Source organism: Chiloscyllium plagiosum, chromosome 40 (assembly GCF_004010195.1).
Source record: "Chiloscyllium plagiosum isolate BGI_BamShark_2017 chromosome 40, ASM401019v2, whole genome shotgun sequence".
NCBI classification, from domain to species: Eukaryota; Metazoa; Chordata; class Chondrichthyes; order Orectolobiformes; family Hemiscylliidae; genus Chiloscyllium; species Chiloscyllium plagiosum.
Window position 1 is genome coordinate 91,589 of NC_057749.1, and position 13,072 is coordinate 104,660.

Sequence of the window (13,072 nt, forward strand, 5' to 3'; positions counted from 1 at the left end):
CTCCTTTTCCACCTATCCACTCCACCCTCTCCTCCCTGACCTATCACCTTCATCTCCTCCCCCACTGACCTATTGTACTCTATGCTACTCTATCCCCACCCCCACCCTCCTCTAGCTTATCTCTCCATGCTTCAGGCTCTCTGCCTTTATTCCTGATGAAGGGCTTTTGCCCGAAATGTCGATTTCACTGCTCCTTGGATGCTGCCTGTACTGCTGTGCTCTTCCAGCACCACTAATCCAGAATCTGGTTTCCAGCATCTGCAGTCATTGTTTTTACCTAGGTAAAGAGACGGCCTTCACAAATGAGATAACGAGGGTCCAGAGACAGTATATTCTGTTAGGGTGAAAGGAAAGGCTGGTGAGTGTAGGGAATGCTGGATAACTAAAGAAATTGAGGGTTTGGTTAAGAAAAAGAAGGAAGCATATGACAGGTATAGACAAGATGGATCGAATGAATCCTTAGAAGAGTATAAAAGCAGTAGGAGTATACTTTAAGAGGGAAATCAGGAGGGCAAAAAGGAGACATGAGATAACTTTGGCAAATATAATTAAGGAGAATCCAAATGGTTTTTACAAATACATTAAGGACAAAAGGGTAACTAGGGAGAGAATAGGGCCCCTCAAAGATCAGCAAGGTGGCCTTTGTGTGGAACTGCAATAGATGGGGGAGATACTAAACGAGTATTTTGCATCAGTGTTGACTGTGGAAAAAGACACAGAGGATATAGAATGTAGGAAAATAGATGGTGGCATCTTGAAAAATGTACATATTACATAGGAGGAAGTGCTGGATGCCTTGAAATACATAAAAGTGGATAAACCCCCGGGCATATCCTAGAACTCTGTGGGAAGCTACAGAAGTGATTGCTGGGCCCCTTGCTGAGATATTTGTATCATCGATAGTCAAAGGTGAGGTGCCGGAAGACTGGAGGTTGGCTAAAGTGGTGCCACTGTTTAAGAAGGGTGATAAGGACAAGCCAGGGAACTACAGACCAGTGAGCCTGAAGTCAGTGGTGGGCAAGTTGTTGGAGGGAATCCTGAGGGACAGGATGTGGATAATCACAAAGATTCACCCACCTCACCCCTCGAGTGAATTAATTGCTCTACACCTCAGTCTAAAATGATCTACTCCCTTATTCCAACACTCTGTCTCCTGGTTTCAGACTTACTAGATAGGAGAAACATCCCATTCATACCCACTTAGTCACAACATGTAAGCATCAATGAGATCAGAGCTCCAATGACCCTGGTTCGATTCCAGCCTCTGGCGACTGTGGAGTTTGCACATTCTCCCTGTGTTTGCGTGGGTTTCCTCCAGGTGCTCTGGTTTCTGCTCACAGTCCAAAGATTTGCAGATTAGATGAATTGGCTGTGCTAAATTGTCCCTAGTGTTCAGTGATATGTAAGTTATGTGCGTTAGCAGGAGTAAGATGTCAAGTAGTAGAGTAGGGGAATGGGTTTGGGTGAAATACTCTTTGGAGGGTCACTGTGGACTTGTTGGGCCAAATGGCCTGTTTCCACACTGTAGGGATTGTATGATTCAATGAAAGGCAAGGTTACAGTGATCATGGGATTTCAATATGCAGGTGGATTGGGAAAATCAGGTTGGTAGTGGATCACAAGAAAAGGAATTGGTGGAATGGTCTGGCTTTTTGGAGCAGCTTGTTGAGGAGCCTACTGGGGAGCAGGCAATACTGGATTTAGTATTGTGCAGTGGGACAGACTTGATAAGGGAGCTAAAATGAAGGAGCTCTGAGGAGGCAGGGACCATAATATGATAGAATTTACTCTGCAATTCAAGAGGGAGACAGTGGGATCAGATGTAATGCTATAATAGTTTAAATAAAGGCAACTACAAGGCATGAGGGAGGAGCTGGGTAGAATTGACTGGGAAAGGAAAGATAGTGAAACAGCAGTGGCACGAATTTCTGTGAGTAATTTGAGAACAATTCATCTCGAGGGAAAAGAAGGATATTAAAGGGAGGATGAGGCAACCATGGCTGACCAGGGATGTCAAGGACAGCAAAAAAAGTGAAACAGGAAGCCTATAATGTGGTGAAGGGCAGTGGTAAACCAGAGGATTGGGATACCTACAAAGACCAGCAGAGGGCAATGAAGAAAGAAATAAGGAGAGAGGAGATTTAATTTGAGGGTAAGCTAGCCAGTAATATTAGGAAAGATTACAAGAGTTCCTTTAGATATGTAAAGGGCAGAATTGGACATTGGTCTGCTGGAAAACGATGCTGGAGAAGCGATAATGGTACAAAGAAATGCCTGAGGAACCAACTACTTTGCATCAGTCTTCACAGTGGTAGACACGAATATTGTTTCAAACATTCAAGAGAGTCTGGAGCAGAGATGAGTATGGAGCCATCACCAAGGAGAAGGTGCTACAAAAACTGAAAGGTGTGCAAGTGAATAAATCACCTGGACCAGATGGGCTACACCTCAGTGTTCTGAAGGAAATAGCTAAAGAAATAGTGGAGGCTTCGGACTAATCTTTCAAGACCCGCTGGAGTCGGGGAAGGTTCCAGAGAACTGGAAAATCACTAATGTAACTCCCCCCACCCACCCCCCTCCCCCCAAGTCGCTAATAAAGTATTAGAGTCCAATGTGAAGGATGAGATTTCTGAATATTTGGAAATACATGGTAAAAAGGGCAAAGTCAGTATGGTTTTGTCAAGGTGAGGTCATGCCTGATAAAGCTGTTAGAATTCTTTGAGGAGGTAACGAGCAGGTTTGACCAAAGAGAGTCAATGGATATTACCTATGTGGACTTCCAGAAGGCTTTTGATAAGGTGCCACACAGGAGGCTGCAGAACAAGATAAGGGCCCACTGTTAAAGGCAAGGTATTAGAATGAATATCTGGTAGAAGGCAGAGTGGGGATAAAAGGGCCCTTCTCAGGATAGAAGCCGATGACTAGTGGAGTTCCACAAAGATCAGTGATGGGACCACAACTTTTCACTTTATACATTAATGATCTGGATGATGGAACTGAAGGCATTCTGACTAAGTTTGCAGATGATACAAAGATAGATGTGGGGGCAGGTAATATTGAGGAGGTGGGAAAGCTGCAGAGAGGTTAGGAGACAGATTAGGAGAGTGGGCAAAGAAGTGGCAGATGAAATGCAGTGTGGGAAAGTATGAGGTCATGCACTTTGGTAGGAAGAATACAGGCATGGACTATTTTCTAAATGGGGAGAAAATTCAGAAATCTGAAGGGCAAAGGAACTTGGGAGTCCAAGTCCAGGATCCTCTTAAGGAGCATCCAGAATAAGGTGGGGGAACTTGCAGCATGGGTTGGTACCGAGGACTTCGATGTTGTGGCCATTTCAGAGACATGGATAGAGCAGGGACAGGAATGGTTGTTGCAGGTTCCAGGATTCAGATGTTCCAGTAAGAACAGAGAGGATGGTAACAGAGGGGGAGGTGCGGCATTATTCGTCAAGGATAGTATTACAGTTGCAGAAAGGATGTTTGGGGACTCGTCAACTGAGGTAGTATGGGCTGAGGTTAGAAACAGGAAAGGAGAGGGGAGTTTTCTATAGGCCTCCAGATATTTCCAGAGATGTAGAGGAAAGGATAGCAAAGGTGATTCCCGATAGGAGTGAGAGAGACAGGGTAGTTGTCATGGGGGACTTCAACTTTCCAATTATTGACTGGGTATGAGTACTATAGATGGGTCAGTTTTTGTCTGGTGTGTGCAAGAGGGCTTCCTGACACAGTCTGTAGACAGGCTATCAAGGGGCGAAGCCGCATTAGATTTGGTACTGTGTAATGAGCCCGGCCAGGTGTTAGACTTGGAAGTAGGTGAGCACTTTGGTGATAGCAATCACAATTCTGTTATGTTTACTTTAGTGATAGAAAGGGATAGGTGTATACCACTGGGCAAGAGTTACAGCTGGGGGAAAGGCAATTACGATGTGATTAGGAAGCATAGGATGGGGAAAGAAACTGCAGGGGATGGGCACATTAGAAATGTGGAGCTTATTCAAGGAAAAGCTCCTGTGTGTCCTAGATAAGTATGTACTTGTCAGGCAGGGAGGAGGCTGTCGAGCGTTGGAGCCGTGGTTTACGAAGGAAGTGGAATCTCTGGTCAAGAGGAAGAAGAAGGCTTATGTTAGGGTGAGATGTGAAGGCTCAGTTAGGGCACTTGAGGGTTACAAGGTAGTTAGGAAAGACCTAAAGAGAGAGCTCAGAAGAGCCAGGAGGAGACACGAGAAGTTGTTGGCAGATAGGATCAGGTTAAACCCTAAGACTTTAGGGTTTTTAGGGAATAAAAGAATGACGAGAATAAGATTAGGGCCAATCAAGGATAGTAGTGGGAAGTTACGTGTGGAGTCGGAGGAGATAGGGGAAGCACTAAATGAATATTTTTCGACAGTATTCACTCTAGAAAATGACAATATTGTCGAGGAGAACACTGAGATACAGGCTACTAAACTAGGTGGGATTGAAGTTCACAAGGAAGAGGTATTAGAAATCCTGCAGAGTGTGAAAATAAATATGTCCCCTGGGCCGGATGGGATTTATCCTAGGATCCTCTGGGAAGCCAGGGAGGAGATTGTCGAGCCTTTGGCATTAATCTTTAAATCATAATTGTCTACATAATAGTGCCAGAAGACTAGAGGATAGCAAATGTGGTTCCCATGTTCAAGAAGGGAAGGAGAGACAACCCTGGTAATTATAGACCAGTGAGCCTTACTTCAGTTGTTGGTAAAGTGTTGGAACAGGTTAGAAGAGATAGGATTTATAATCATCTAGAAAATAATAATTTGATTAGGGATAGTCAGCACGGTTTGTGAAGGGTAGGTTGTGCCTCACAAACCTTAATGAGTTCTTTGAGAAGGTGACCAAACAGGTAGATGAGAATAAACCAGTTGATGTGGTGTATATGGATTTCAGCAAGGCGTTTGATAAGGTTCCCCACAGTAGGCTATTGTACAAAATGTGGAGGAATGGGATTGTGGGAGATATAGCAGTTTGGATCAGGAAATTGGCTTGCTGAAAGAAGACAGAGGGTGGTGGTTGATGGGAAATGTTCATCCTGCATCTGCAGTCATTGTTTTTACTAGGGTTGTTAAGGAGGCATACAGTGTTTTAGCTTTTATTAATAGAGGGATCGAGTTCCGGAACCATGAGGTTATGCTACAGCTGTGCAAAACTCTGGTGCGGCCGCACTTGGGAGTATTGTGTACAGTTCTGGTCACCGCATTATAAGAAGAATGTGGAAGTTTTGGAAAAGGTGCAGAGGAGATTTACTAGGATATTGCCTGGTATAGAGGGAAGGTCTTACGAGGAAAGGCCTCAGGCAACTGACTGTGTGGAGTTTGCACATTCTCCCCGTGTCTGCGTGGGTTTCCTCCGGGTGCTCCGGTTTCCTCCCACAATCACAAAGATGTGCAGGTCAGGTGAATTGGCCATTGGAAATTGCCCGTAGTGTTAGGTATGGGGTAAATGTAGGAGTATGGGTGGGTTGCGCTTTGGCGGGTCGGTGTGGACTTGTTGGGCCGAAGGGCCTGTTTCCACACTGTAATGTAATCTAATCTAATCTAAAAGACTTGAGGCTTTTTTCGTTAGAAAGAAGAATGTTGAGAGGTGACTTAATAGAGACATATAAGATAATCAGAGGGTTAGATAGGGTGGACAGGGAGATCCTTTTTCCAAGTATGGTGACGGCGAGCACGAGGGGACATAGCTTTAAATTGAGGGGTGATAGATATAGGACAGATGTCAGAGGTAGTTTTTTTACTCAGAGAAGTAAGGGTATGGAATCCTTTGCCTGCAACAGTAGTAGATTTGCCAACTTTAAGTAAATTTAAGTCATCATTGGACAAGCATATGGACATACATGGAATTGTGTAGGTTAGATGGGCTTCAGATTGGTATGACAGGTCGGCACAACATCGAGGGCTGAAGGGCCTGTAATGTTCTACGTTCTAAACTTGTAGGTTGAGTCACTAGTTAGGAAGACAAATAGAATGTTGTCATTTGTCTCGCAACGACTACAATGTAAAGCAGAGATTTACTTCTAAAGTTTTATAAGGCTCTGGTCAGACCACATTTACAGTATTGTGAACAATTTTGGGCCCCATACCACGGGAAGGATGTATTGGCCCTGGAACAGGTCCAGAGAAGGTTCACAGGAATGATCCCAGGAATGAAAGGCTTAACATTTATATGGGGAAGGTTTGAGGACTCTTGGACTGTACTGGATGGTGTTTAAAAGGATGGGGGGGTAGATCTTAACTGAAACTTACAGAATACTGAATGGCCTGGACAGAGTGGAGGTTGGAAAGGTGTTTCCATTGGCAGGAGAGAAGAGGACCTAAGGGTAAAAGGCCTTAGAGTAAAAGGAAGATTCTTTAGAACGACGATAAGGAGGAATTTCTTAAGCCAGAGAGTGGTGAATCTTTGAAACTTATTGCCAAAGGAGGCCAGATAATTGAGTATATTTAAAACAGAGATATATAAGTTCTGATTGCGAAGGAGATCAAAGGGTTACGGGGGGGAAAGCAGGATAATGGAGTTGAAAAACCTTTTAGCCGTGTCTGAATGGCAGAGCAGACTCGATGGGTTGAATGGTCTAATTTCTCCTCTTATGTCTCATGGTTATTTGTTCATGTGCCGATCTAAAGTCCCTTTAATGCCCCTATCTCCTGCTTCTCCCACCACTCCAGCAGTGCATTACAGACTCCTGCCACTCTGTGTGTAAAAAGCTTGCCCCTTACATCTCCTTTGAACTTTCCCTCTTCGCCTTAAATGCATACTCCCAGTGCAGTCTGTTTTGATATAACACGATAGTTCTGTTCTCACGTAATCAGTGTTATAAAAAAATCACGTCATAGCAGCACTATTTAAACTAATGGGACCAGAATCGCCAATACAGATAAAGAAAGTTCGCATCCGACAATAATGGTCTAAGTTCTTCAATTGCATTATAGCCAAGCAACACACATTATAGCAGAACCGACTGTATTAGACATTCAATTCTGGGAAAAAGATTCTGACCGTCAACCCTATCTGTGCATCTCATAATTTTATAGACTTCGATCAAGTCTCCCCTCAGCTTGTGCTGCTCCAGTGAAAACAACCTGAGTTTTTCTAGCCTCTCTTTATAGCTCATTCCCTGTAATCCATGCAGTTCTAGTTTTGTCATTTGCAAATTTTGGGATTGTGCTCTGTCTGAATCGTGAATAATTTCATGTCATTGTGACTAAACCATTTATTGTTGCAGCCAGGAAAGAATGCATTCAATCCAATATGTCTTTTTCCCCAGTTCATCTACTTACATGATGTGATTTATCACTAGCTGATGTATGACATCTCTGGTGAAAGTAAGTTCCAAATATCTGTACTCCTGCAATGTTCCAAGAATCTCGCTCTGGTCCTTCATGAAACCAGAACTGAGGGTGTAGCCGAGAAAAGATGCTATAAGCCAACATGACTGGGAATGATCACCTAATACAGCTGTTAGAGTTTAAAGAGGTTATGTCATCAAGAGCATGGTTTCCCTTCATTTTCTTACGAAATGGAAGTGGAACATCTTTAAAGAGTATAAAAGATCTAAGTAAGCAATTACTGGTTTTAAAAAGGTGCTGATTTTCTATAATGAATTACTTAAATCTTTTTGTCAGAACAAATTACTGCAGATCACAGTAGAATCCCTAAGTGTGGAAGCAGGCCCTTCAACACCAACCCTCTGAACAACATCCCATCCAGACCCACCCCATCCCCATAATCCTGCATTTACCATGGCTAATCCAGCTAACCTACCCATCCCTGGATGCCGTGGGCACTTTAGAATGGCCAATTCAGCTAACAACATCTCTAGACTCTGGGAGGAAACCAAAACACCCAGAGGCAATCCTTGCAGACACAGGGAGAACATGCAAGCTCCCCACAGACAGTCACCTGATGTTGGAATCAAACCTGGGCCCCTGACACTGTGAGGCAGCAGTATTAACCACCGAGCCACTGTGCTGCTGGAAATTGTCCTGAAAATCATAAGTGCTGGAAATCACAGTGGACATATCACTGGAGGAGATTCTGAGAGACAGGATTTATGATTAAGTGGAAAGCCATAGTTTGATTAGAGATAGTCAGCATGGCTTTGTGAGGGGTGGATCATGTCTCACCAGCCTTATTGAATTCTTTGAGGATGTGGCAAAACTGTTTGATGAAGGTAGAGCAGTGGATGTGATATACATAGATTTTAGCAAGGCATTTGATAAGATTCCTCATGGTAGGCTCATTCAGAAAGTAAGGAGGCATGGGATACAGGGAAATTTGGCTGTCTGGATACAGAATTGCCTGGTAGAAGACAAAGGGTGGTGGGTAGAGGCAAGTATTCAGCCTGGAACTCGGTAACCAGTGGTGTTCTGCAGGGATCGATTCTCGAACCTCTGCTCTTTGTAATTTTTATACATGACCTGTTTGAGGAAGTAGAATTGTAAGTTAGTAAGTCTGCCGATGACATAAAGGTTGATGGAGTGGTGGATAGTGTGGAGGCCTGTTGTAGATTGAAACTGGACATTAGCAGGATGCAGAACTGGGCTGAGAAGTGGTTTATGGAGTTCAACCTGGAAAAATTTGAAGTGATTCATTTTGAAAGGTTGAATTTGAATGCAGAATACAGGGTTAAAGGCAGGATTCTTGGCATTGGAGGAACAGAGGAATCTTAGGGCCCACACCATAGATCCCTCAAAGTTGCCACTCAAGTTGATAGGGTTGTTAAGAAGGCATATGGTGTGTTGGCTTTCATTAGCAAGGAGATTGAATTTAAGAGCCATGAGGTTAGTGCTGTAGCCCTGATTAGACCACACTTGGAATATTGTGTTCAGTTCTGGTTGCCTCATTATAGGAAGGATGTGGAAGCTTTGGAGAAGATGCAGAGGAGATTTGCCTGGATGCTGCCTGGACTGGAATGCTACATGTCTTACGAAGGATTGTTGAGGGAACTAGGGCTTTTCTCATTGGAGCGAGGAAGGATGAGAGGTGACTTCATAGAGCTGTACAAGATGACGAAAAGCATAGTTGGAATGGATAGTCAGACTTTTTCCCAGTGCAGAAATGGCTATCAAGAGGTGACATAATTTTAAGGGGATTGGAGTAAAGTTTAGGGGAGGTGTCAGAGGTCAGTTTTTACGCAGAGAGTGGTGAGTGCATGGAATGCACTGCCACAGTGGTAGTAGACATTAGGGACATGTAACCGACTCTTGGATAGGCACATGGATTAAAGTAAAATGAAGAGTACGCAGGTTAGTTATTCTTAGAATAGGACAAATGGTAGGCACAAAATCGAGGGCAGATGGGCCTGTACTGTGCCATTAGTGTTCTATGATGAAGAGTCATCTGGACTCAAAACATTAGTTTGCTTTCTCTCCACAGATGACAAGCTGAGATTTCTAGTATTTTTTAAATCGTTTTCTCTTTTTCTCTTTATTTTTTCAGATTTTAGGATTTTCATTTGACTGAGTACATGTCAAAGTATTATTATAAAATAGCTTACTATGATCACCTTATGAGAGTCGTGTATTTACAAATTTTGTTTGCTGTCTTTAGTTGCAGTAACAGCCATTGCTTGGTATACTGAAGATAAACCATTTGCAGTGGGATATGCAGATGGAAAAATGCTGATTGGTACAAAAGAGCCTCTGGAGAAAGGAACAGTTGTTATGATCGAGGCATTCAAGGTAGGTTAAAATCAGCAGTAATTCTGAGGCTATGTTATACTTCCAAATTGCTGTGTTTCTTTGTCCCCTGCCCTGACAGGAATAGACCCTTCAGCCCACTATGCCTGTGTCAACTGTGATGCCACTTTCAACTAATCCCATTTCCCCATCTCCCTGCACATTTTTGAGACACCCAATATTAGCTGCTACTTAATATCAACCTGCCTCACAATATTAACAATCCTAATCTTACCATTGTAAATGTCTTTCTTAGTGAATACAGAAGCAAAGCACTCATTAAGGACTTCACCCACTTCCTCAGGCATCACGCATAAATTTCCTCCTTTGTCCTCAAGTGGACCTATCCTTTCCCTAGTGAATGTCTTGCTTCTAATATATATATAAAATATCTTGGGATTCTCCTTAATCCTACTTGACAAGGATATTTCATGGCCCCTTCTAACCTTAATTCCTTATTTAAATTATTTTCTGCTTCCTCTATTCTTAAGGGCCTTGTTTCATTTTTGTTTCCTAAACCTTACCCTGCTTCCTGTTTTTTTTTTGACTAACCTTTCAATTTCTCTCGGCATCCAAGGTTCTTCAATCTTGCAATCCTTATCTCTCATCCTCACCGAAACATGCTAATCCTAAACTCGATCCGCTATCCTTCAAAAGACTCCAACATGTCAGATGAGGATTTTCCCTCAAACAACCATCCCAAATCAAATTTCTCCAGGTTCTGCCTAATACTATTATTAGCCTTCCTCAAATTTAGAACGCTCGATCTCACCTGAAATTTCTAAATCCTGGAATGTTGAGCTGCCAGTCCTGCCCTTCTCTCAGGAGAAAGTGAGAATTGCAGATGCTGGAGATCAGAGTCGAGAGTGTGGTGCTGGGAAAGTAAAGCAGGTCAGGCGGCATCAGAGGAGCAGGAGAATCAACGTTTCGGGCATTTCTGTAATCCAGGCTCTGAGTTTATCTGCCTTACCTGTCATACTCTTTGTATCAAAATAAATATACTTCAGACTCCCAGTCCCACTGTGTTCATTAACTTGGTTCTGCCTGGTCTTCCAATTAGACTTACTTGACTTACCATTGACCTTCTCTCCAGTCACACAATGTACTAACCTACTTTTCTCTTGCCCGCCTCCCTGACACATTAGTTTAAACCCTCCCGAGTGGGGCACGAGCAATCCTCCCTGTGAGAATAATGGTGCCTCTGCAGTTTAAATGCACCCATCTTATATAGGTCCCACGTGCCCTGAAAGAGATCCCAATGATCCAATCTTCTGAAGCCCTCCCTCCTATGCCAGCTCTTTAGCTGTGCATTCAACTGTATTACCTTCCTATTTCTGGTCTAACTAGCAAGTGGCCCTAGACATAATCCTGCGATTACAACCCTGGAGATCCTGCTTTTCAACTTTCCACTTGACTCCCTAAATTCCCTTTTCAGGACCTCATCTCTTTCTACCTATGTCGTTTATAGCAATATGAACCAACACTGCTGGCTGTTCATCCTTATCTTTCAGAGTGTCCTTTGGCCACTCAGTCCTTGACACTGGTACCAGGGAGGCAACACACCATCCCAGAAACGTTCACGACTGTGGTATCTTGGAGCTCTCCCAGAATGCTGTCAGATAGGCAGACAAAGCATTTAGCTGCAGCGGGAGCTCTTTACCTCCTCACTTCAATGCCTCAGCAGGGATAATATCTGCTCCAGTGGCCTTGTTCTTAAGCTAATGGACCACATTCTCTATATCGTGCAGGGCTTGAGTGTTGCTTGTGGCATGTAGCATGCTGTGGGATGTGGTTAATGATGCTCAGATCAACAACAGAACCCTGGCTGAGGAGGTTTCTGAAATGTTCCCCTCAGCACTATTATGGCTTCTTCGTCTTTGATAAAAGTCACTCCATCCTTGGCCAGCAGTGGGGTGGGGCCTTGAGTGTTTGATCCGTAAGTGGGTCTTGACAGCAGAGAAGAAACTCTGCACAACATGGTTGTCGGCTATTCGTTGGAGCTTCAGTGCTTTCTTCAGCACCACCTGTTCTTTATGTCACGGGTTTGCCATGGAGCCACAGGGTGCTCCTACACTGACTGCCTACTCTTAAAATATTTTCCTGGTGGTCACCCAATGCTTTTATGTCTATGAAGCCATTACTGGTGATGTCACCTCACTAAACATGGTATTCCTGACTTTCTCAGCCTCATGCTCTACAGTGAGTCCATCCCGAGGTCCAGGTGCTCCCTGTGGTAAATCAGGATCTGCAGCTGAACAGATATCCTGCATCCCTCTCCAATCTCTGTCCTTTCTTCACTGTGATCAGTCACAAGCTTGTGGTGACTCAAAGTTCAAAATAGGCTGCAAATTGTGTCTCTCTGAACAGATGCACTTTGATAACAGAATAATGAGGTTACAGTAATGATCTTGCAGCTTCTTTTTCTGGAGATTAATACAATATTGAAAAATGGATCAACTATTGAAAGCATTGGAAAAGATAAGGGTCTTCAAGAAAATTCTCATACCCCTATTCATATTAGATGAAGTTCAATGAAAGTTGACTGTTGTATTAGTATCTTGAGAAGTAGGGGACAGAATATGGATTATGGAAAGGAAAATTATGTTCTTTCCTCACAAGAAGCAGGGAAAGAGGTTTGTATTTCTTTGAAGCGAAAACCTTCAAATGGTGTGTGCATTGGGGTAAAGGTGACGATACGAAGATTGGTGGAGTTGTGGATAGTGAGGAGGGCTGTTGTCAGCTGCAAAGGGACTTAGATATGATGCAGAGCTGGGCTGAGGAGTGGCAGATGGAGTTCAACCCTGTCAAGTGTGAGTTTGTCCATTTTGGAAGGACAAATAAGAATGCGGAATACAGGGTTAACGGTAGGGTTCTTAGTAAGGTGGAGGAGCAGAGGGATCTTGGGATCTATGTTCATAGCTCTTTGAAAGTTGCCACTCAGGTGGATAGAGATTGTAAGAACCCTACCATTAACCCTGTATTCCGCATTCTTATTTGCCCTCCCAAAATGGACAACCTCACACTTGACAGGGCTGAACTCCATCTGCCACTCCTCAGCCCAGCTCTGCATCATATCTAAGTCCCTCTGCAGCCGACAACAGCCCTCCTCACTATCCACAACGCCACCAATCTTCGTATCGTCTGCAAATTTACCGACCCACCCTTCGACTCCCTCATCCAAGTCATTAACAAAAATTACAAACAGCAGAGGACCCAGAACTGATCCCTGCAGAACTCCACTTGTAACTGGGCTCCAGGCTGAATATTTACCATCTACCACCACTCTCTGACTTCAACCGGTTAGCCAGTTTTCTATCCAATTGGCCAAATTTCCCTCTATCCCATGCCTCCTGACTTCCCGCATAAGCCTACCATGGG

General features: G+C 43.7%; 1 protein-coding gene across 1 annotated transcript in view; it reads left to right on the top strand.

Annotated features, from left to right (window-relative positions):
* The window catches only part of LOC122542642 (probable E3 ubiquitin-protein ligase HERC1), a gene marked incomplete at its 5' end in the record, with an annotated part of 215,948 nt that overhangs the window by 91,525 nt on the left and 111,351 nt on the right, over nt 1-13,072 (top strand). The window contains one exon of the mRNA XM_043680638.1: nt 9,531-9,697. Within this exon, the coding sequence (XP_043536573.1) occupies nt 9,531-9,697 (167 nt within the window). The remainder of the gene's footprint in view (nt 1-9,530; nt 9,698-13,072) is intronic.